Consider the following 21142-nt stretch of genomic DNA (forward strand, 5'->3'; position numbering starts at 1 on the left):
AATATTCAAGTACAAGCAAACTGTACAACTGCATGCAACATACAAGCGGCCATAAGCTACATGGAACTAACATCTAGTTCGTACATCTTTTTACGTTTAGTTTTTTTTTGGGGGGGGGGGGGGGGGGGGGGGGGCAGGGGGGTCGTCGTTTTGGTTTACAAAAAAATGTGCATGCAGCTTGGAACAGGTTCCAAAGTCATGCTGGCCCCGCCCCCTCTCTTGGTAAGAGGGGTCTCTGCAAGTCCAAAGGAGGAGGAGCTTAAGATTCCAGATGACACTGAGCTAATCTTTTTTTTGCTTCCAACTAAGGAGGACTGAAAATGACTTTTTTTTTTTAAAAACAAAACAAACTGTAAAAATGCAGAAATACACAACAGGTTACGAGTTGTTTTTATCTTTAAATTGAAAAAATATTGAAAATATTTCTGTATTTCTACATGTATGGGTTATGGACTGAGCTCAGAAAATTGGTTATGCAAATATCAAAATGATACATTTTCTTTAGAGTCAACGAAATGTTACTTTATTTCAAATCGTAAAATCGAAACCTGAAAAAAACCTGATTTACACGTGACCTCTGACCTTTTCTAAAGAGCACCACCTTGCTCCAAAGTCTGACATCAAGATCAAAACGGATTTATTGGCTTTCTGACTTTTGCCAAACTCACACAAACGTACATCCGTCCGATTGGTGAAGAAATGTCGGAAACTCTAGTTTCAGCCTTGTGGCGAATGCTCAAAGACGGATGAGCGATCATAACATGGCCCAACAACGCACGTGTGAGTCCTCCAGTCGACACGAACCCCCGGCTGAGAGCCTGTCCCAAGCTGACTGCATTTCACTCTTCCTCCTGTTACCCTGTGGGTGTGGCTAGCGTAAACGCTGGTTGCTAAGGTGCAGCGGGGAAACATTTACTCCAATGTACGGAAAGATAAATGATTACACAGATCTATTAGCTCCATACATTTAAAACATGATGTGGTTGCTATGGACTCTCTCCTCAATTATACTTCATTGACAGATAATCTGGACTTATTTAGCTAGCTAGAAACCATGGTTTTAGCTAAGATTTAGCTAGCTTTTCTCAATGTAAAGTGAAGAAGGACACAGAACACTTTGTCATCCAGAGCTTTTGCCCGGTGAACTCTAGATTTAGACTTCAGTTAGCATCCCCTGTTAAATCAACATGCTTGAATGCTAAAGTAATGAAATGCATTTATAAAATTAAATGTCTAAAGTTTTTTAGTATAATTTCTATATTATATTTTTAGTAAAAAGGTGTTTATTTCTATTTTCTACATGTATATATTTTGTCATTTTTAGTCCTCCATCAAGACAAAGTACTGAACTTTTCTCAGGATTGTTGCTTCATCCTCATTTTTTTTCTCCTGAAACGTTTTTCTTTCTAAAAAAATAGAAAGAAAAAAGAAAATCAAGCCATTGTGCTTGTGTTTGTAATAAAAAAGGTTAACCGAGGTTCAGATAAAAACCCTAAACGTGCTGGGTTGAGGGAAGGCACTCCCTCGGAACGGTGAAAAATAAGGGCATCTTTTCTACCGTTGGCGATGTGCGACATAAACTTGTATTGGTCCACCTCCTCAGAGGTCTGAAGCACACCTGTACAAAGATGGTTGGCCTTCTCATTGGCCGGTAAATGAGCACAAGCTAGGTGTGAAGGTCTACCATCAACATTGATTCTTCCCCAGAACTTTTTTTCTATCCTCCTTTTTTTCTCCCTGTGCGCGGATTGACAACATCGCGACCGTCTCCCTCGTCATAAGACATTTAGCGGCTGCGGTAACGAAGGAGGAGAAGCAAACACGAGGGGATGAGCGCTGCCTTCGTAAACATGTTGAACAGAGGGGCGGGTGGACACGGCTCCAGGTTCTAGGCACCAGAAAAAGGCCCTGTGCATTCAGACTGAAGATCCATGCGGCAGGCAAGCGCTGCATCAGGACTGCGCCCCCTGCAGGCGTGGAGGCCTTACATTCCCATGCGTACGTACATTTTTGTGCTGCGATGATTCGATCAAAAACCACCCGGCGACACTCAAACATTTGTCATTTTTGTTTTGTTGACAACAATGCATGTGAAACACTGAAACAGAAAGAACCGCGGCAGGAGTGATTGTCAGATTTCGACAAAGCTTTCTCGTTGCGAATCTTTTTGATTGTTCCTCAACATTTCTGCTCATCTAAGATCGGACTCCTGCGGGTCCAGACGAGCTGTCGAGGGACGACTGAGAAGCTCTGCGGGTCAGAGAGGCGAGCGTTGGATCCACCAACGAGGCCGGTGGGAACAGCTTGTACCAGCCAATGACTGTGCTCGAGAGGTCCAGCTCCTCCAGTAAGATTTGTGCAACTCCCATGAAGCTTTTGTGGTCCATGCGGCCGTAGTCCCCCCAGACTATTACCTGGAGGAGGACGACCATATCAGTCAACATGCATGCAGGCATTTGTGATCATGCCGCACAGGTGTTTGCTCACCTGCAGGACTTTCCCCTGAGGACTCTCGTCAAACAGCAGCGCCTGCTGGTACAGAGGGTCCAGAGTTTTCCGCGCAATCTTGGTTTTCTTCTTGGCAACGTACGCTCCATTATTCAGAAGATAGACCTTCACGTACGGAGCTTAGGGCAGACAGGACAACAGGAACAAGGCAATGAAACTAACCTTCATTTGCTTAAAGTCCCACTCTGATATTCCTCTGATCTATTAGTGGATTTTCTACAACAAAGGTAAGGTCTGCTGCACCTGATTTACAAAATTTTGAGTAAAGGATTATTGAGAAATCCAATTTGAGCTTAGTTTTCTCAATATATGTCTTCTGTCATCAGCATCAGAAACGCCACAAGAACATGTTAAAAACACAATTCTTTTTTTTTATCAGAGCAGGTCTTCAAACGGGAAATTTTTTTTTTCTTATTATGTTTTCAACAGCAAGTGAAGATTACGTCCTAAAAAAGACAGCTTTTCCTGAAAAAAAAAAATGAGATGGAGTAAAGAGTTTTGCCACAGGCTATTAAAAATATGAAAGAAGTCTGAGATGGAAAGAGATTCAACACAATATAAATAATTTAACAACCGACTTTGGTCTGATCCATAAACTAAAAAAACAAAACAACGTTTGACAAGTTTGAAACCAGCATCTACACCTGATTACAAAACTTTAACAATCAGATGATTATATGAAATTTAAAACTAGAGGAACTCCTCCTCCTGAGTTTAAAAAGGTGTGAATTATTTCCATTAAGTCTCAGAAATGTGGTCTCGTTTTGTTGTTGTCTCACATTTCTCCTTCTGACTTATGAGCTGTTGCTGGATCAGACTACTACCTGGGAGAGATTTAGATCCCGGTTTTTGTACCAGCCCTCGTGCTCTGATGACCTCCACCTCCAGCTGGCCCTTCTTCTCCATCATTCCTATCTGGATGTCACCTGGGTAACCGAGCACAGAGGGGGTTATAAACGGAAACCAGCAATGAAGCAGTGAGGCAAAGACTGAAGATGACATGAAGGAACAGGGCGAATCCAGAGAACATCCGTTCCATACCGATGGCAGGTGTTGCTAGTGTTTGTCGGCCCACCAGCTGAGCCGGTCCCAGTCCATCCAGGAAGTCGCTGAACTGGCTGCTGGCCCCCATGTTAATGCCAGAGAAGATCAAACTACAACAGGAATCACAACAAGGAGCAAAATCTAAGAGCAGGCCTTCATTCATGGAGGCACGGGGGAAGTCCAATCTTTGCAGGTTCAGAGTTCTGCAAGTCTGATTTCAACAGTTTAGAGTCGTGTTCTGAACAAGGAAGTTTACTGACTTTGCCTCCGAGTTGCAGCTGTTCATGCTGCCGTTGTTGGACTCCCTGCTGGGCTGGCGGCTCATGTTCCGGGTCAGTTCCACGGCTATGCCGATCTCGGTGCTCCTCTGAATGGGAGCGCCCTTCTCCTTCTTACTCTTCCCTTCTGGAAGACAAACGAGAGAAAACCATCGAGATCAGCCTGATGGCCAGGAGATCAACAAAGACCAACAGAAATCAACAATGGGTGGCTGATGAGCTTTAAAGCTTGTTTCTAGGACCTCAGAATGTTCCTGAAGAGATTACAGGATGACCCGTACTCTCTTAATGAACATTTTTAACATTTTGAATGTTTCCAGTCACTTTTAAGCAGATAATATTAACAGTTTGCCCAAATCTTTCACACTTTAACAAGAACAGTCACTTTTAGGGATTTTATCTGAAGTTATTATTAATTATATGTATATTATTATGTATATATATATGTTATTATTATTGTGTATATTTATTATTAATTATTCATGTAAGAGAATGTTTACAGTAAGCACTGTCTGACGCCTTTGTGGTTGATCATCTGCTACATAATGGTACTTATGTAAAATATGGTTTATTAGATTAACAGCAAAAGGTCAGGATTCTGGTGTAATCTTCAACCTCACAATGTCTTTTTTTTCCCTTCTTTATCTTCTTTCCTCACTTTCTACACTGAGAGTCACATAAAAACAAACAGTTATAAGCTAGAAATCTCTCTTACAGCGAAAACGGCCTGATTGTCTATTAAAAGCACAACATTATTTAAAGAGATGTTACATTAATCATAACTTTAATTATCTTGAATGGATTTAACTGCAGTAAAATGGGGCAAAAACAGCTAACATTAAATTAAATTACCTTAAATTATCATTATATGCCACCAAATGTAATAGTGCTACACCATTTGTTTTTTATATAAAACACTGTCTCACATTTTCACCTGATTCATTTTTCTGGTTTTTTTGTAAAAAGTAAAGAAATATTCATCTAAAAGGAGAGGGAAAATATTTTTTACTCTGTCATCAAGCTTAGTTAAATGTAGAATTGTTTTGTGTGCAAATAAGTAATCCCTCCATTTTATTGAAGGTCAAATGAAACAACTGTATGTTGATGTAAAAAATACACTCATTTTGTTATATGTTAAAAAAAATAAAAAAAATAAAAAGAAACATCAACTTGTATGCGAACAAACAGAACTCCTTAGAACAAATGGATGATGTAAGTATTCTAAGGAGGTTGTACCTTCAGGGCTGGCTAAAGTGAGGCCGGTGATGAATAAAAACATGAATGAAGCTGTAGCTTAAACATCTGCTGTTAATGGACTGCTCTCAGTTTCCCATGAAACTGCTGGAAACCAAAAGATAAATGTGCAGACTGACTGTTTAAGGTTTTCATTTACCGTCAGCTCATCCGCCAATCAGAGACACATTTTCTCCTTTTAGTGCTTCGATAAAAGCAAATTCACATTAATGAAACTGTTTTTAATAATAATATTTCAAAACACTTCGATTTTTAAGTGGTGCTAAGCTTATATTTAAGGAGGCCAAGCACAAAAGTGTCCTAAAATCTCCAGAGTGCAGGATTGCATAGTTGCTCCCATCATCATCATCACCATCATCATCATCAATCACAGAGCTGAAGAGTTTCTCTGTGATCTTTAGCAGGAAGTTGCTGTTTGTTGGGTGGACCTAAATGAGTGAGGATAAAGGTGCTTCTCAGGTGACTCTCTGCAGGTGAGGGAATTTAAAAGGAGCAGCGTTTTGGTCCTGATGTAAGATCGTTACGGGAATCAATCAGAGAAGAGGCTGGAGCCCGAGCAAAGAGAACGGATGCACTAACAGAGCTGCCGTGAGGGGGACTCCTAACTGCTCATAGATGGTACACTAAACAAAAAGGAAATAGAAAAACAAAATAAAATATAAATTAAATAAGAGAAATAGAATAAAGAAAGGAAAAAGAAAAAAACTGAAATAAGTAAGAAAGAGAGAAAAAATGTTTGTATTGTTTTATAAAATGGCATTAGCATGAAAAGTTAAGAGTTTCTGGATCTAAACTTTATTCCTGATTATTAAAAATGAACGGCAGATGGACACAGATCAGTCAGCATGGCACCAGCATGAAGGAAGGAGCATCAGGCTGACTGGAGCAGAGCATCTGGTCTATAGGAAAGTCAAGAGAAAGTGTGAGATTTTTGGCCAATTGTCAGAGACCAGTGGTGTGGGACAGAACCTTTTGGGGGCAGAAACCTAAATTATTATTAAATAAACTTAAACATGACAAAAGCATCAAGTCAGGGATCAAAAGGATGAGACAACAAATGACTTAAAAATAACAAAACAGAAATCCCGACACACTGGTTTTTTCTGTCCTCTCATCATGATGGAGGACATATATAAAAATATTCAGTTCAAATTTGCATTTCTGAGTATTTCTTTGTTCAAATTATTGGGAATCAGGAGCATACCAAAATGCAGTATGCAACAGAGAGTATTTGTTTCATAGGATATAGACTACGTGGGCCACAAGCTCCTTGCTCGGTTCCATTCTGATGCATCCTGTAGACAAATTGATCCATGAACGTCTTTGTTTTCCTCGTCTGAGCTGCTATCTGGATAAAACTGGCTGGACAGCTCACCATTTTTTTATGCACCAGTAATGTTAGATTGCAGGCTAGTGGCAGTCCCGCTTCCAACTCGGAGGCAAATTTCTATAGAACTTCTGCCGCTCTGCAAAAACTGTGTCCTAGAAAACGACACAGGTTTTTTTATTTTGGCTAAAAATGGCCTAATCGTATTTAAAAAACCACTGGGAACCCTTTGAAAATAGCTCAAAAGATGATTGGAGTGGGACTTCAAATGCAATGAAGGTAATTAACTGAAACGAAGACAGCTGTGGATGATCAACCTGGTATGATTGACAGGAAACAGAACATGACAAAAACCAAGAAATAAATATCTCTTAAAGTCTTTAGCATGTTAGCAACCACACCGCCTATAAACAGCACCTGTGGGGCAACAAGTTTTCAAGGTTAAAGATTGGGATCGGGTTAAGGACTGATGATCAAGTTGGATCATTCATTTGAAGACTCTAATCCGTCGAAAAAATGCTCAGACATCTGGGTTTCCAGAGCCATCTCCAGCTTACTCAGAGAAACCAGAGCTTTTCAAGGTCACTCCAGAGATTGAAAGTCTCGCCGTGTAGCCCGATGTCTGATCTGAGGTGTTTCAGAGACGAACTTGACTGAAAAACCTCCAGCAGAAGAATCCAGGAAGGTCTCCTGACAAGCTGCCCGATAGAGCCCATCAGTCTAAAACAGATAAAACGTCTAACAACCGTTTAACTCAGAACAGTGAATTCCCACAGAAAAAGAGATGGCTGTCAGGCAGATCAAACCCAAGGTCACACTCATGCTGTGAACAGGAAAGCACTCAACAGTGATGGTCACACGGAGCCGACCAGTGGAAGAAAGCTTCAAGCTTCAAGTTCTGGACAGTCTGCGTGTGAAGCTCAGCCATGCTCTCAATCCAGTAAACAGGAAACGATGGGACAGCAAAAACAGCCCCCTGTGACATCAAACGTGTCTGTGATCTAAGGCCTGTTTTTGCTTTCCGTCCTGCACTGATTTCTCAACGTTTAATATCAACGTGATAAAAGTCAAGAGGAAAAACCACCATCCGTACCTGCTTTTGCTGTCATCCATGCTGGCCAGAAGAGTATAGGACTAAGAATACACCTCCTCCTTTTCATCTAGGTTATCCAATGAGGGGGGAGGGCAATCTAATGTTGTCTCAAAGCTTTTTCTGTCTTCAACAAAGGAGGCCATGACAGCATTTGATTTCGGCCCCGCGGTGGAAGTGGATTCTGCTGAAACTCGACATTTCATTTGTGCACCGAGGCAGCAGAAGCCTTTGTGTTTTACTTTTCTTCGTAGGAGTCTGGGAACGTTCGACCCCCCAGGACAAACACTCTCTCTGGAAACGCTCCTAAAGTTATGGCATCAGTGAGAGGAAAAAAAAGTTGTGTCGTCTGAGAAAAACTACAGCCCCAACATAACCTTTGAGTTTTAAGGACCCCAGTGTTAACGCATGCGTTTGTCAGCAGGGGAGTGTATGTTAAGGTCTCCCAGAGCACATTCCCACTGTTTTTGTCCATTGTTTTGTGCAAAATAAATTATTTAGTAGGGATGTCCCTACCTTGGGCCCGGTCACAGACTTGATCAAAATCCGATGTTGTATCCCGATCAATGATCGAATGTTTATTTTATTGTCATCATTGTGATCAGTGCTGTCTATTTCAAGTCTATCATTTCAAATAAATGCCTTACTAGAAGTCTGCATAAAATGTACGGTTCATGACATTTTATTGCCATAAAGGACATCTGGATACAGCAGCAGTTTGACCAGAAGGAGGTACACAAAAACAGTTCGTTAAAGATATTCACAGATTTGGACTTCAGGGATCAATAGTTCTTTTAATAAATAATTTAAAAGGTGCTGCTTTTTGGGTCATTGTTCTACAGCAGAACCAAAAGACTCTTGAGATCATGAACTTACAATGGAGAAAGCTCACCTTCAGAAATAAAAAACATTACACAATCATTGTCAGAAGTCAGAGCTCTGTCTCCCCCTCTGGTCACCGGCAGAAACTGTCTCCAGAGTTATAACCACACTACAGCTCCCAGCATCCCCGGTGCACATGTCCTGGATGCCACACAGCTGTGTCACTTGCCTTCTTTACCAAGTTTCTTTGGACCTGATCCTCTGTCTCCTGACCTTGTAGCTGTCTGTTTGCCTGCTGCCTTCCCAGACTCTCGCCTGGATCCTGACTGCTAGGGATGGGAATAGAAGCCCCATGAAGCTTCCCTTGGGGTTCAACTTGACATTTCTTTATGTTCTTCAGCTTCTTTGATGACCGACTGGAAGTGCCTGACCGCACTTCCTGATGCTTTTCCAGATATTAATAGAAGACTCTAGCGTATTCATTTATGTTGACTTTCACATTAAAACTTTAGAAGCTTTGTACTGCCTTTCATTTTTTTTGTTTTTCAGCCAAAACACATCAGTTTCTGTCTAGGAAAACATAACAATAACTACCTTTTTGCTTCAAAATTTGGTTCCTGAGGCAAAAACCGTAAAAAAAAACAGATGACTGCTTATTACTTTGCTTTATCTTCTTCAACAGTTGGCTCATTTTTTTTATGTTATCAGTCTGATAATTATCAGCAAACCTTTGTAATATTTTTGCTTACAATATTTCACATTCATGTGCTTATTGTTTGTGGGATTAACAGGTTAGTGGCCGGTGTTGTTACTTACCAGGCCCACTGATCTGTGAGGTGCTGCGGGTCCGACGGTTGCCAACGATGGCGACCACTCTTGCGCTGAGGCTGGAGCGCCTCTTTTTGCCTCCGCTGCTCACCGTGCCCAGCGCCGTGTCTGATTGGCTGCCGTCGTTGCGCTCCTGCGTGTAGATCTCCCCGCTTACGCTGGAGCTCTTCATCATGTTTCGGCCCATGGATGATCGAATCTGCCGGCTGGAGGAGGAGCACAAGGTGTATGTGTGAGGCCTGGTGAACTAGGGAGTGAGGGGTGTTACCAAGCTTGATGCATACCATACCTTTATTTTGACAAATAAAAGCAAATCCGAGGATGTGGAGAGTAAACTTTCATCAGAAGATTCCTATATTTGTGCATACATCATTGTTTCAAAATAAATTTCTGTACCGACGAAATGCTAATTTATGCACCTCCCACATCTTACACTATGATAGAAATTTCAAAGGCTGATGTTAACTGTGCTTTTAATGAAGCACTCACTAGCATTTATTTTAAAGTTAAAGGGCCTTTATCATGCAAATCATCATGCAGCCCCTCCCAATCCATGAAAACGAGCGGGTTCTCATGAGCTGACGTAGACCAGTGAAAACAGCCCCTTCCAAGAAGAGTCTGCACTGCCAGAACAAAACGCCCACTTTCTCCGTGGAGCTAGTGGGGATTGCTAAAATCTTCTTCCTTTTATATGCACACATCCATCTTTGCAAAAGTTTGGATGACGTCATGAAATGGGCGGCACCCACACAGAGCAAAAGGCGGTGCCTAGGAGATCGAGTTGTTTTAATTCCGGGTTGAAAAATAACTAATATTTAATTTAAAAAATTGTTCTTTTGTGTGGCAAAGGTAATATATTATCATATACCTGGATATAATTTACTATAAAAGGTTAGTATAAAAGGAATGGCATGGTATAGGCCGTTTTTAGGCGGGTAATATTAGCCACAAAGAAAATGCAGAAAAATGTGACTGATGTCAGACAGTATTGGAATTTTATTAACTTGGACAATATTAAGAACTGTACAAGGATTACATGTGAAGCAACGCTGCTGGAGTAGTATCAAATGTTTTTTTTTAATGGTTGCTTACTGCCTTCTTTTCTCTGTTTCCCATCTTTCAATATATTAAACCTAAATTGGTTATTTTTTCTTATTAATATTTTGTTTACACTGTTAATATGGTCATGAAACCAGATATGCTACTGTGTTTGGCTTCCAACCAACTTCCTTTCTACCTGGTTTCATTATAATTACATTAAGAATAAAGCCAGTAGCAAAAAAACTGCAATATTAAATTAGCTTTTGCATGTTTTTCCCCATCCCATATTCATTAAGGCTAGTTACAGAACTCTTGGAGCTTTTAGGACTTTTGTTGATTCTTGGAAAATACACAAAGTAATCTTTAAATTCTAAAGTAAAGTTTAGAGTCTTATATCTCAATGAAAATAACACTTGTTGTTTTACTGAAAAAAATCAGCCATCTTAAATTACAATTAGCATTAGTTTAAACATATTTTTCCTATGCTCATGCTTTTTGTGGTTCATTTTGTCCTAGTTGAGTTACGTTTTACGATTATTGACACTTACTTTTTACAATTTGATCACACCGCTGCAATTTATGCTGATGACATCCCCCTCTGCTAACAAATACATCAACAGGAAAGCTACAGCATTGAGGTTCCTAGCTTTTTTGTGGAAAAATGTCCCGATTGAAACTTCCAAAAAAACATTTACAAAGAAACCTGGCATCAATTTGCTCTTTTGTCATTAAAACCAAAGAAGACAAGCTCCAGTTGACTTTAATATTGTCATGTAGATGCTTATAAATTCATCATGCTAGCCCTATTACTTAAGCTACACTAAACATTTATCTATAGATAAGTCCTTAAAGTTTAGAATGTCAAGAATTACAGTTAAGTGTTCTTTAATAAACATTCCAAACAAGCTGTAAAAGGTGGGCAGGAGCTGCTTGGTGCCTGACGCTGGCCTAAAGTGGTTGGGAGGAGCCAGCGCATGTCCCCCCGCTCAGACGTGGACAAAGTGCTACAGGAGAGTCCAGCAATGCTGCCCCTTTCACAAACACTCTCCCTTCCCTGACCGACCCCGGTAGCTACGGCCCTGTGGCCCAGAGGAACTGCACAAAGAGTGGTAAATGGGAGGATGGTTCGAGGCCTCTCCACTGCCCCCTGTAGAGGAGCCAAGGAATGGCAGGCAGAGGAGGGGTAGGACGGAAGGGGAGGATCCGGCTCCTGAGGATGCAGGGGGTCCTGGCATTCACAACACAGCAGGCATGCAAGGAGGGATCTGAAGCATGCAGGATGGGGGGGCATGTAAACAAGTAAACAAACAAAAAATACATAATTTTATTTTTTTGTTTTCAGAATAGAATGTTCATGAAAACTAGTAATAATTCAAATACAAACTGTTCTTATAATGACTAGACATTTAAACGTAATAACTAAAAGAAAACAATAATTAAAAAAATTTAACTTAAAAGATTTGAAGCAGAGAATTAAAATATTACTGCAATTGATGATTGTTGAGCAAAGAATGTTTATTGAATAATTCAGAGGAGATGCAGAAAAGCTGTGGGTTGGAGATGGGGGCAGTAAGAGCCGTTTGGTGGATAAAGGGAGGAGCGTGGGGAGGAGGTGCACAGATGTCCCTGAGGCTAAGCAGGAGGCTGTTTCAGGTCAGCGTTCTGTCATGGATGTTGCAATGCTGTCTGCATTTTTCTTTCTTTTTCTAGTGCAGCTAGGTTTTTTTTCTTTGTTTTACAAACTGAATCAAACAAAAACGCCACTTTTTTTTGATTGATCTGCTGATGGCCTATAAAGAACAGGGCGCTTCTCTTTGAGTCCAGTCATCAATACATTAACCAGCTAATAAGCTGCAGTACATCATCAGCAGGCTCTCTCACGACTGCTGAGATTGGATCATTTGTCCCCGTCAGCTCGTTCCTCTCAGGTGTGTTTGTGTGCGCGCGTTTACATGCAGTTGTGGGGACCCTTGCTACAGAGTTCCATTGTGGGGACTTTTGTTCGCGTGGTTTCAGTTTGTTTTATCTTAACAATTTTAAGGTTTTCTTGGAAGTTTTAATACTGCATTTTAGTGAAGTATTTAGAATAAAGTTATTGTAACTGAAAGAAAATGCATCCATTTCTTTCTGCAACAAAACATTCATGCTTATATATAATAACATACTCAAATATTGACAAATGATCATATTGTTTTTACAAATACCATACATTTTTCAGAAATAAAAAGGACTTTGCATAGAGCTAATAATATTAGATTTGTGAAAAATATTTAGGGTCAACAGTCCAAATTACAATTTTTGTCTTTAAAGTTCAGTTTCAATTTCAAAGTTTCATTTGTTAAATTGGTTGATTAATCCTAGTTTTGCTAACGCTTTCACAAACTTGATTTGATCTAGGGTTAGGAAAAGTTTGAATCAAAGGAAAACTACTTATTTTATGTTAGATTTTGCAATCCTAACATTTGTTTAAAAAACAGTCGAGCTATTATTCATAGCAGTATTTTGTATGCATATAAAAAAAAATCTTGCTGATTCATTTGACCCCATTTGACCCATTCATATGTACGCTTCATACAAACATATTTGTATTGAATTTGGAGCACTAAAATCTTTTAACTTTTCTCACAACTTTGTGACCCAATAAAACTTCCTTTTATACTATCAATAATCTTGTTTTCTTGTAAAAAGAAAAAACACTGTTATTCTTTCATCTTTGACAGAAAAAAGCCGTTGACACCAGGTGGTGCTGTTGTTGTAAAATCAGCAAAAAGAAATGCCAAAAAGTGACTTTTTTTGTTTAACCCTTGTGCTATCCTATGACCTCACCCTTACATTGACGTGTTCTCCATACCATGACAAAGGTGGATAAAGGTGGAAAGATTTCATGTCATCCATGGACACCAGGGGAGATCACAAATCATTGAAGAAAAAAAAAACAGGTTCAGCGCACTGTCTAGGGGGTCTAGATGACCCAACTCCCAATGTTAAAGTGCCTAGGATAGCACAAGGGTTACATAAGTCCATTTTCTTACTTTTAATGCTAATTTCTTTTAGCCACGAAATCTTAACATTACTTTAAAAAAACTTTCCTAGGAATGAAACAAACAAAACTAAAGTTTTATAATATTTATAATAATAAGACTTTTGCAAAAATACTCTCACATTAGTTCTTTACTTTTGGTTATAATACAAGTGTCTACAATTTTTTTATTTTAATCTATATGATATTAATTTCACATTTTAACCAAATTAGTAAATAAGAAAACTGCTTGGATAGCATTTTATTTAACCAATAATATAAAAATGTTGCAGCTCTGTTGTTTTTTTTAATCTAATTGACAAACTAATTACTTAAACTTTAGTAAAAAAATAAATAAAAAGCAGCCAAATTTGGAAGAAGAGGTCAGAAAAACACTGACCACTTCATATACTGGAACCGTCCAGACAGTTAATTTCTCCTCTTTGAGGCTTTTTATACAGCCTGCAGCCGTGAAACAACAGTTATGTCTTTGGTAGTTCATGACTTTTTCCAAAAACAGAGGCGTTTCACGAGTGTGGGACACAGAACAACAGCAAAAAAAGCCTATTTGAACCTAGAACTGCAAAGGTTTTTTAGTTGTCATGGCATGTCATTGGATCTTCCAGTATGTTCAGTTTAGAACATTTATTTTTTCAAATGTTCAGTATTTTCAGGTTGGAAACTATTTTTAAATGTTGAATTTCTTTCCTTTCAAATTAACAGCCTGGTTTTTCATCAACTTAAAGCTGATCCTGATTCGACCCCAAAAGGAGATTCTTTTTGGGGCTAAAAAAAAGGCTGGAGTTTGATAAAGTTCTCAGCCTCTGTCCTTCCTCTGCTTCTGGGTTACCTGGACTCCCTGGTGTCTCCTGCCACAGTATGCCTCCTGCGCTTCAACTCCGCTGAGAAGCGCCTCTTCCCTGCCGCCTTCCTCCTCTCCTCCTCCCCGCTCATCCCCCAAGAGATCCTCCTGTCCTTCTTGTCCTCCTCTAAAGACTTCGATCTGAGTTTGTGTCATTAAGTGTTTTGTGTATTCGTGTGTGTGTGTGTGTCGACATGCAGGCATGCAGCATGCAGGAGAAAAAACACACGTGATTAGGATGCATTAAGAGACACAAACAAGGTCGGGCTTGAACCCGAACCGGTGAGGACCGACCTGAGTCGGCCCCCGGGACGCTCTGACTGGATGGACATGTAGCTGGCGCTGCTGAGGCGGGAGGCACTGCTGGCGTGGGAGAGAACCGACACGTCACTCATGTCGCTGTCAGACGACCGGGCGGACATGTTGTCGCTGCTGCGCCTCCGCTCCGCGTACATCTGCAAACGGAGAGAGAGGGGGGGGTCAAACATACAGGCTAAATGCACGTCAAAGTCAGGATCAGGAGGCGAGCAGCCCTGACCTCCCGCTTGGCCTTGAGGTCCATGTTGGGGTCGTGGGAGGCTGAGGGCCGACAGGAATTCACCTTCATCTGCAGCTGCCGGGCGCGCTCCTCCACCGCCAGAGCTGAAACACGGAAACGTGAATAAATGAGGAGGTTGAGGAGATGAGAAAACCTGGAGAAAGGAGAAGCTCCAGTGTGCTCTCCTGACGGTGCTCCTGATACTCCATAAAATAGAACAACTTCCAGACTGATGCTTACGTTCAAAAAAGTTCTGTTTTTTTTTAATCAATGCATTCTTTTAGTTACCCTATGTATTTTTTTCCATGTCCGTCTGACTATTTTAAGCAAAACGTTTTGCATTTATTTTAAAAACACTTAAAATCTGCATCCTCTCCGAAGCCAGGTTTGTATCGTCCTGGGAATTGCGCATTCAAGTGACCACTTTCCACGAATATCAATGTAAACGTGTGTAAACGTGTGTAAACGTGTGTTAACGTGTGTAAACGCGCTTTTCTGCGTTCAAACCTCTTGCGTTGCTACGTGGGTGTCTATGACCATTGTTTTAGCTTTCTGTACAAAACGTGCCGCCATTGAATGTGCGTTCCAAGTTAAATCAGTTGACCTTTGACCTATCATAGTGGCGTCTCCTTTAATGATTTGAATAAACAAAAATTCAGAAATTGAATTTTAAATCTAATTTTCTTCATATATGTCCTCCATCAGAAAAATGCCTCAGGAACATTTTAAAACAGCAAAGACACAATTTTGATCAGGGAGGGTTTTTAAAGCATCCTGATGTGACGTCTTACAGGTAAAATTCTGTAACTTACCTTGTTCGATGCTGCTGCTCTTGGCTGGGAGCTGTGGCAGCTGCCTCCCCCTACGGCCCGCCGAAGGGGAGGGGGACGGACCGCCATGATGATGCATTCTGGGGGGACAAAAAAAGTGTGTACATTTGTTGTACATTTAAGAACACAAATTGAGGGCAGCAGTGTAGAGTGGGGGGTCCGCAGCTACACACTACAAACACATACTGCTGTTAGCACCAGCACACTGGGCAGGGAGGGGTCAGCACACAGGAGGAGTACAGGTAAAGGCATGCACCTGTCCAATCGTGGAGAGTTAGGACAGCACCCTGACAGCACTGTCTGACCAAAGGGCCTCAGAGGGGGGCCCCTTCCCCTACTGCCCCTCAGAATAGAGGTGGGCTGGATGCGACTGATGTTTACAGAAAAAGAGATAAAAACCGTGCAAAGTAAGTGAACCTTTGTCATATTATTTGGCTTAAAAGAACTCCAGAGAGATTTAACTAAAAGCTGAGCGATGACTCAAAAAGTGACTGCCATGACGAGGGATGGAGGGAGATGGATGAGGAAGGGGGGAATGGGCTCACCTGTCCCCCTCCAGGCCTCTCCTGCTGCCGCCTGCGCAGTTCAGGCCGGATGAACTGCTGCACTGCCTGTTTGTGCAGACAACAGCCGTACAGAGGAAGACAAATAAACATGGAGATGAAAACTGAAAAAAATGTTTGGGAACATAAACATCCAGCTGGAGTTCAACCGTCAGCTTTTCTTTAAACGCAACATAGCACGACCCCACCCCCCACCCCCACACCTTCCAGAAATGAAGGCCGGGGGCAGCGGGGGGTTAAGCAGAAAGCAGGTACGGCAGAAGAAAAGAGCACGGCGTTTCACCACCACTGTTAACAGGAAAAGTGCTGAGCAGATGATCTGTCACAATATGCTGTGGGGCGGGGTTTCAGCTGGGGGCGCAGGTCAGAAGCATCGTTTTCAGAAGGGACAACGAGGGTGGGGCAGTCTTGGTGTACCTGTCTTCCTCAGGGGCCACATACTCTACTAAGATCCTGGGGCTTGAGGAAGTCAACGACTGGCACCTACAGTGAAGGGGTGATGGTGGTGGTGGGGGGAAGAGCATTACGGGGGAAAAAAGAAAAAAGTCGTAACTTTACAAGGAAAAATCCACGCTTTTTCACAATTAAAGTTGGTTGTGTAAGCTTTCATCCAGATTACGTGCCGACTAAATCCATCAAAGCAGCCATATGTGGTGATGCCACAGGGCTTTAGTTTATCATGGGTATCCATGGGCCATGACGCATTTGGACCTCTGTACTGCCAACGACGTAACGAAAATCCACTTCATGTGAGTCAAGAATCTTCTTCTGAAGAGAACCAGTTCACTGCAAATTCTTTTTAATGTTGACTCGCTAAAAGACTTAGTATTTCCTTATTTGTGAAACCAAAACTGAAGTGACCGCTTACAACGCGCTCTATGCGTCTGATACTGAAACAAAATGTTGCTTCTCCTTTTGTTGTTGTTTCTGTTTTTCTTAGTAAACGGACGTTTGCCTCTTCAATGAATTTAATCTTGTAAATTCAGAAATAACTTAACTTACGAAACTTATGAAATCATCAACTTTATCATTGTAAAATGACAAATTTTTCACTTATAATTCTAGTTGATTCTCGTAAAGCTTTGATTTTTTTCTCATCTATTAATTTATGCGTTTTATTTTTATGGTGGCCCTAACACTCCGTTGTAGATGTTAGAGTTGAGACGCTCTGAGAGAAAACAAAAACTGTTAATACTTTTTTTTTGCTTACAGTTGTGGTGTTTTAACCTAAATACTACTCATAAGTTTGAATGCATCTTTGATCTCAGCTTTTCATGGCAAACACACAGTTCCTGCTCCAGCTGGGTCATCAATGCAGAGCGGAACTCACCAGCCAGAAGCCAGTTAATAAGCTGCTGTCTATGACAAACTTTTTTATGCCATGGTCCGGGTGAATACTCGATTCTGATTGGCTGCTGGGTGTGCGTTAAAAAGTGGTATACCACAGGATAACCGCACGGTGAAAAAAGAAGTTCCGGTCACCTAGCTTAAATGTTTTGTATCGCTGCGCCGGCTTCTTTAAAACATCCTTTTGCTTTATCATCTGGACAAAAACAAGCTGTAAGAGGTGAACTTTCTCTCTGAACTGATGCTTTATGCAACCCATCGGAAAGATCATTATAGATATATCGCTTTATATCGCCGAATCTTGACTGCAGCGGTGGTGCGGCTCGACGCGGACTATTTGTTACAAATAGTTCGCTTTTTGTGAGAAAAGCGATCCAAATTGGAAAAAAACAAGAATTAGGGACTAAAAACTGGTTACTATTTATTTATTTTGTAAGTGACCATGGTATAAGCGGGTTATTGGCCTTCGAAGTATGCATTATCACTTTTTAACGCACTTCGCATCGGACGGACGGTTCAGGCTTCCACAGCGTGCATTAAAAAGTAATAATGCATACTTTGTCGGCCATTAACCCTTATTCAATCACTATATAAGGTTTTAGGCTGAATGGAAGGATTTCTCATTTTGTATATTCAAGTTAAGGTGGATTTTTTTGTTATGCCACACCTTGACCTTAGATGGCGCTCTCTACAGCCAAATCTACTACACTTTAAGTGTCTTGATGTGAGTAAAGTATGTGGTGAAGTGGTAGGGCAGTCGACCTCTGATTGGAAGATTGTAGGTTTGATTTCCACCTTGCCTTGTCCTCGGGCAACTCTCACCGCCTTGGGCTAGTCACTGAACCCCACGTTGCCTCTGGTGGAAGCTGGGCACCAGTGTTTGGCAGTGGAACCGCCATCAGTGTGTGTAAATGGGTTTGTGACTGTAAAGCGCTTTGGGCCTTCGAGGAAGGTAGCAAAGCACTTTACAAGTATACACCATTTACCAACAGATTTTGCATTGTACTAGGTTGCCATGGTGACAGTTTTGTTAAAAGAGGTGAAGTCACTGGCTAAAGTGTTTCCGACTTTTACTTCCTTTTTGTCTTTTGGCTGATCCCTTTAGATCAGAAGTGTCAAACTCCTGGCTTCGAGGGCTGACATACTGCTGGTTTTCCAGAAATCCTTCCTTATCTGCTGCTGATTACCTGGATCAGGTGTGTTTAGCCAATAAGGAGCTTCAATGGCCTGTTGGTCGGAAGACATGCTGGACACGGGCCCTCTGGGCCTGAATTCTGACACCCCTGCTTTAGATGTCATCCCAGTGAATAATCTCCCTCTGTCTAGCCCTCCTCGTCACACCATCCATGCTCATACTAAGCTCACTCATGTCCTCCTTCTCTGCATCCATGAATCCCCTCTTTGGTCTTCCTGTTCCTCTTTCCTGATTGCTCTAACCTCAGCATCCGTTCACCAACATAATGACTGCTTCTCCTCTTAACGTGTCCAAACTATCTCAGTCAGCTTCCCTGCATTTATCTCTAAAACATCTAGCATGAGTGGTTCCTCTGATAGATTCATTCCTGATCCTATCCATCCTCATCGCTACCTTAGAAAACCTCAACATCTTCATCTCTGCTACCTCCAGCTCCGCCCCCTGAATCTCTCTCAGAGCCTCTAAACCAACAACATGGCTGCTCGTGCCACAGTCTTTTGCTTTTGCTGACGCTCTTTGTTTCACACATTCCTGAACGCGCCACACATGTATCTTAAGAACTTTAAATTCTTCACTTCTGCTCCCTGTGAACCTTGCCGTTCCACTTTAGTCCTCATTTAATCCGATACTCTTGTCTTCCTGGACCTTCGTACTTTCCAGTTTTTGACTGTTGCCTAAAAAATATAAGTCCCACAAAAACACCTTAAAGATCTTTTGAGATCAGCCTTTCCTCTCCGTTTCCACATCATCCAGCCTCCTGAGGCTCATGGCTCCACAGCAAAGGTTAACGTCAGATGAGATGGGGGGCCTTGATGATGTAATGACTTGATGAATGAAGTAAAAACATTCAGGACAGCTTCTGTTAGGAATCTGAAAACAAGCTGAGTCATCCTCCCACACCTGTCTCTCTCAGAGGAGTGAAAGCCTGTGTCCGGTTTCAGACAGGTGGTGCTGGCGCTCCGCACTCTGTCCAACGACGGCTGCAGGTCGCTGTGGCGCCACGACGCGGCAGCACAGACGGGACACAGGAAACAAAAGATAAAGAGACACAGAACAATTAAAAGACAGGCTGCCAAACACTGTGGGAGCATCGAACGATGGCGGATAATAGGTTGCCATGGCAACTGGGACTGGAACACAGGGTTTGTCCACAGGCAGCCTCGTTGCGGAAAACAAAGAGTGACACTCCTTACCTAACAGTGATCTCGTCTGTGAACCTGAGCACGCGGTGCGCGAGGGCGTTACGGGGCAAGGTGTCGCCCTCCTGCTGCCTGTGGGGGGGCTTGCTCTTTAGACATGCAGGGAGGGTGGAGCTACATGGCAGAAACCCCGCCCACAGCATGCGGGGAGAGGACCGGCATGCACAGGAGGGCAAAGAAAAGCAAAGATGACACATCCAAAATAGAAAGACAGACAGGCAGACAAACGTGAGCGCAGTTTTGAGTACAGGGGGGGGGGAGGGGGGAGGAAAACCAAGGACGCAGGAAAAGCCACAGAAATGAAAACATGAGCGGAGAGTTCATTGCATAAGAAAGAAAGAAAGGAGGGAGCCTCACACATGTATGGACTGATGACTCGATTATATAACTGAATGTACAGATTTTAGTCTGCTGGAGGGACAGAGATCTGTTTAATGCATGAAAGCTATTAAACAGCTTAAAGGAGGAGCAGGGAAAAGGAGGCTGGGACAAAGATCTGTGACATTATTGTAGTCAGAAATAATCCAACTGTACAAAACTGTTTTTTTATTGGTTTGCTTTTACAATAAAAAACAAACGTAAGAACCCCTAAGTATACAGGAACTCCAGAAACTCAGCACACGACTCTGGCTGGGGTCTACCTCCCATCTAATAGTATAGTATATTTAAACATCAATTATGTTCTGTATTTTGACTGAACATGCCTGGTAAAACTGCTTTGGGATGAAGGGCAAAAAATGAGAGCTGTTATGTGTGTGTATGTTTTATTTTGGTTTTATACTCTGTAATCTGGATTTCTTTTGTCTGTTTTTCTAGTTACCTAATTGGACTTTGTCAGCTTTTCTTTTGTTATGAACCTTAAAGGAGGAACCCTTCAAAACCAACACGTGGCATCTGAAGGGGCTAATCCTCCTTAGGTCAAACAAATGCTTAATAAATAAATAAACAGACTCCGCCCATTGCGAAATGTTACTATGACAACTGCAGGCATTAAAAAAAAAGCTACTTTTATCAAGAAATCCCAAATTTCAGCTCACATTTAGGACCTCTGACCCTCTTGGAGGGAGCCATTTTTAGGTAAAAAGTGCCATTTTGGCAACAAAGTAGTCTGTTAATAAATGAATCCTTGAGGATGAGTCAACACATTTTTTCTCATTTTTTTCTTTTTTAAATTATCTGTATCAACTTTGATTACTTAGAATAGCAAGATCCAAGATTGATTGCTTTGGAAAATAGTAGATTTTATTGAGAGGTAAAAAGAGGGAAAGCGTTTTGTGTATTTATAAGCCTGAAACATACAAAAGTACATAAGCTCTCTTTGGATAAACATCTATATGGAGTGCACTATCCTGAATAAAGTGAGACATCAAGTCAAAAGTGCACTTTAATGATCTCTA

At 41.5% G+C, this 21142-nt stretch overlaps 1 protein-coding gene across 5 annotated transcripts in view; it reads right to left on the reverse strand.

Annotated features, from left to right (window-relative positions):
* Window positions 1-118: 118 nt before the first annotated feature.
* The window catches only part of LOC101171973 (regulating synaptic membrane exocytosis protein 1), an 80319-nt gene continuing 59295 nt past the window's right edge, over window positions 119-21142 (reverse strand). For 4 of the 5 annotated variants that reach the window (XM_023955083.1, XM_023955069.1, XM_023955080.1 and 1 more), the window contains 13 exons: window positions 19740-19859; window positions 19447-19536; window positions 15987-16052; window positions 15424-15521; window positions 14612-14715; window positions 14368-14528; window positions 14062-14214; window positions 9140-9357; window positions 3813-3957; window positions 3550-3662; window positions 3333-3434; window positions 2488-2627; window positions 2196-2414 (listed from right to left, as the gene is read on the reverse strand). In XM_023955083.1, the coding sequence (XP_023810851.1) occupies window positions 2196-2414; window positions 2488-2627; window positions 3333-3434; window positions 3550-3662; window positions 3813-3957; window positions 9140-9357; window positions 14062-14214; window positions 14368-14528; window positions 14612-14715; window positions 15424-15521; window positions 15987-16052; window positions 19447-19536; window positions 19740-19859 (1729 nt within the window). Of the gene's footprint in view, window positions 2415-2487; window positions 2628-3332; window positions 3435-3549; window positions 3663-3812; window positions 3958-9139; window positions 9358-14061; window positions 14215-14367; window positions 14529-14611; window positions 14716-15423; window positions 15522-15986; window positions 16053-19446; window positions 19537-19739; window positions 19860-21142 lie in introns of all 5 variants that reach the window. The other variant, XM_023955060.1, reaches the window with a different exon arrangement.

Source organism: Oryzias latipes, chromosome 1, assembly GCF_002234675.1.
Source record: "Oryzias latipes chromosome 1, ASM223467v1".
In the NCBI taxonomy this organism is placed as follows: Eukaryota; Metazoa; Chordata; class Actinopteri; order Beloniformes; family Adrianichthyidae; genus Oryzias; species Oryzias latipes.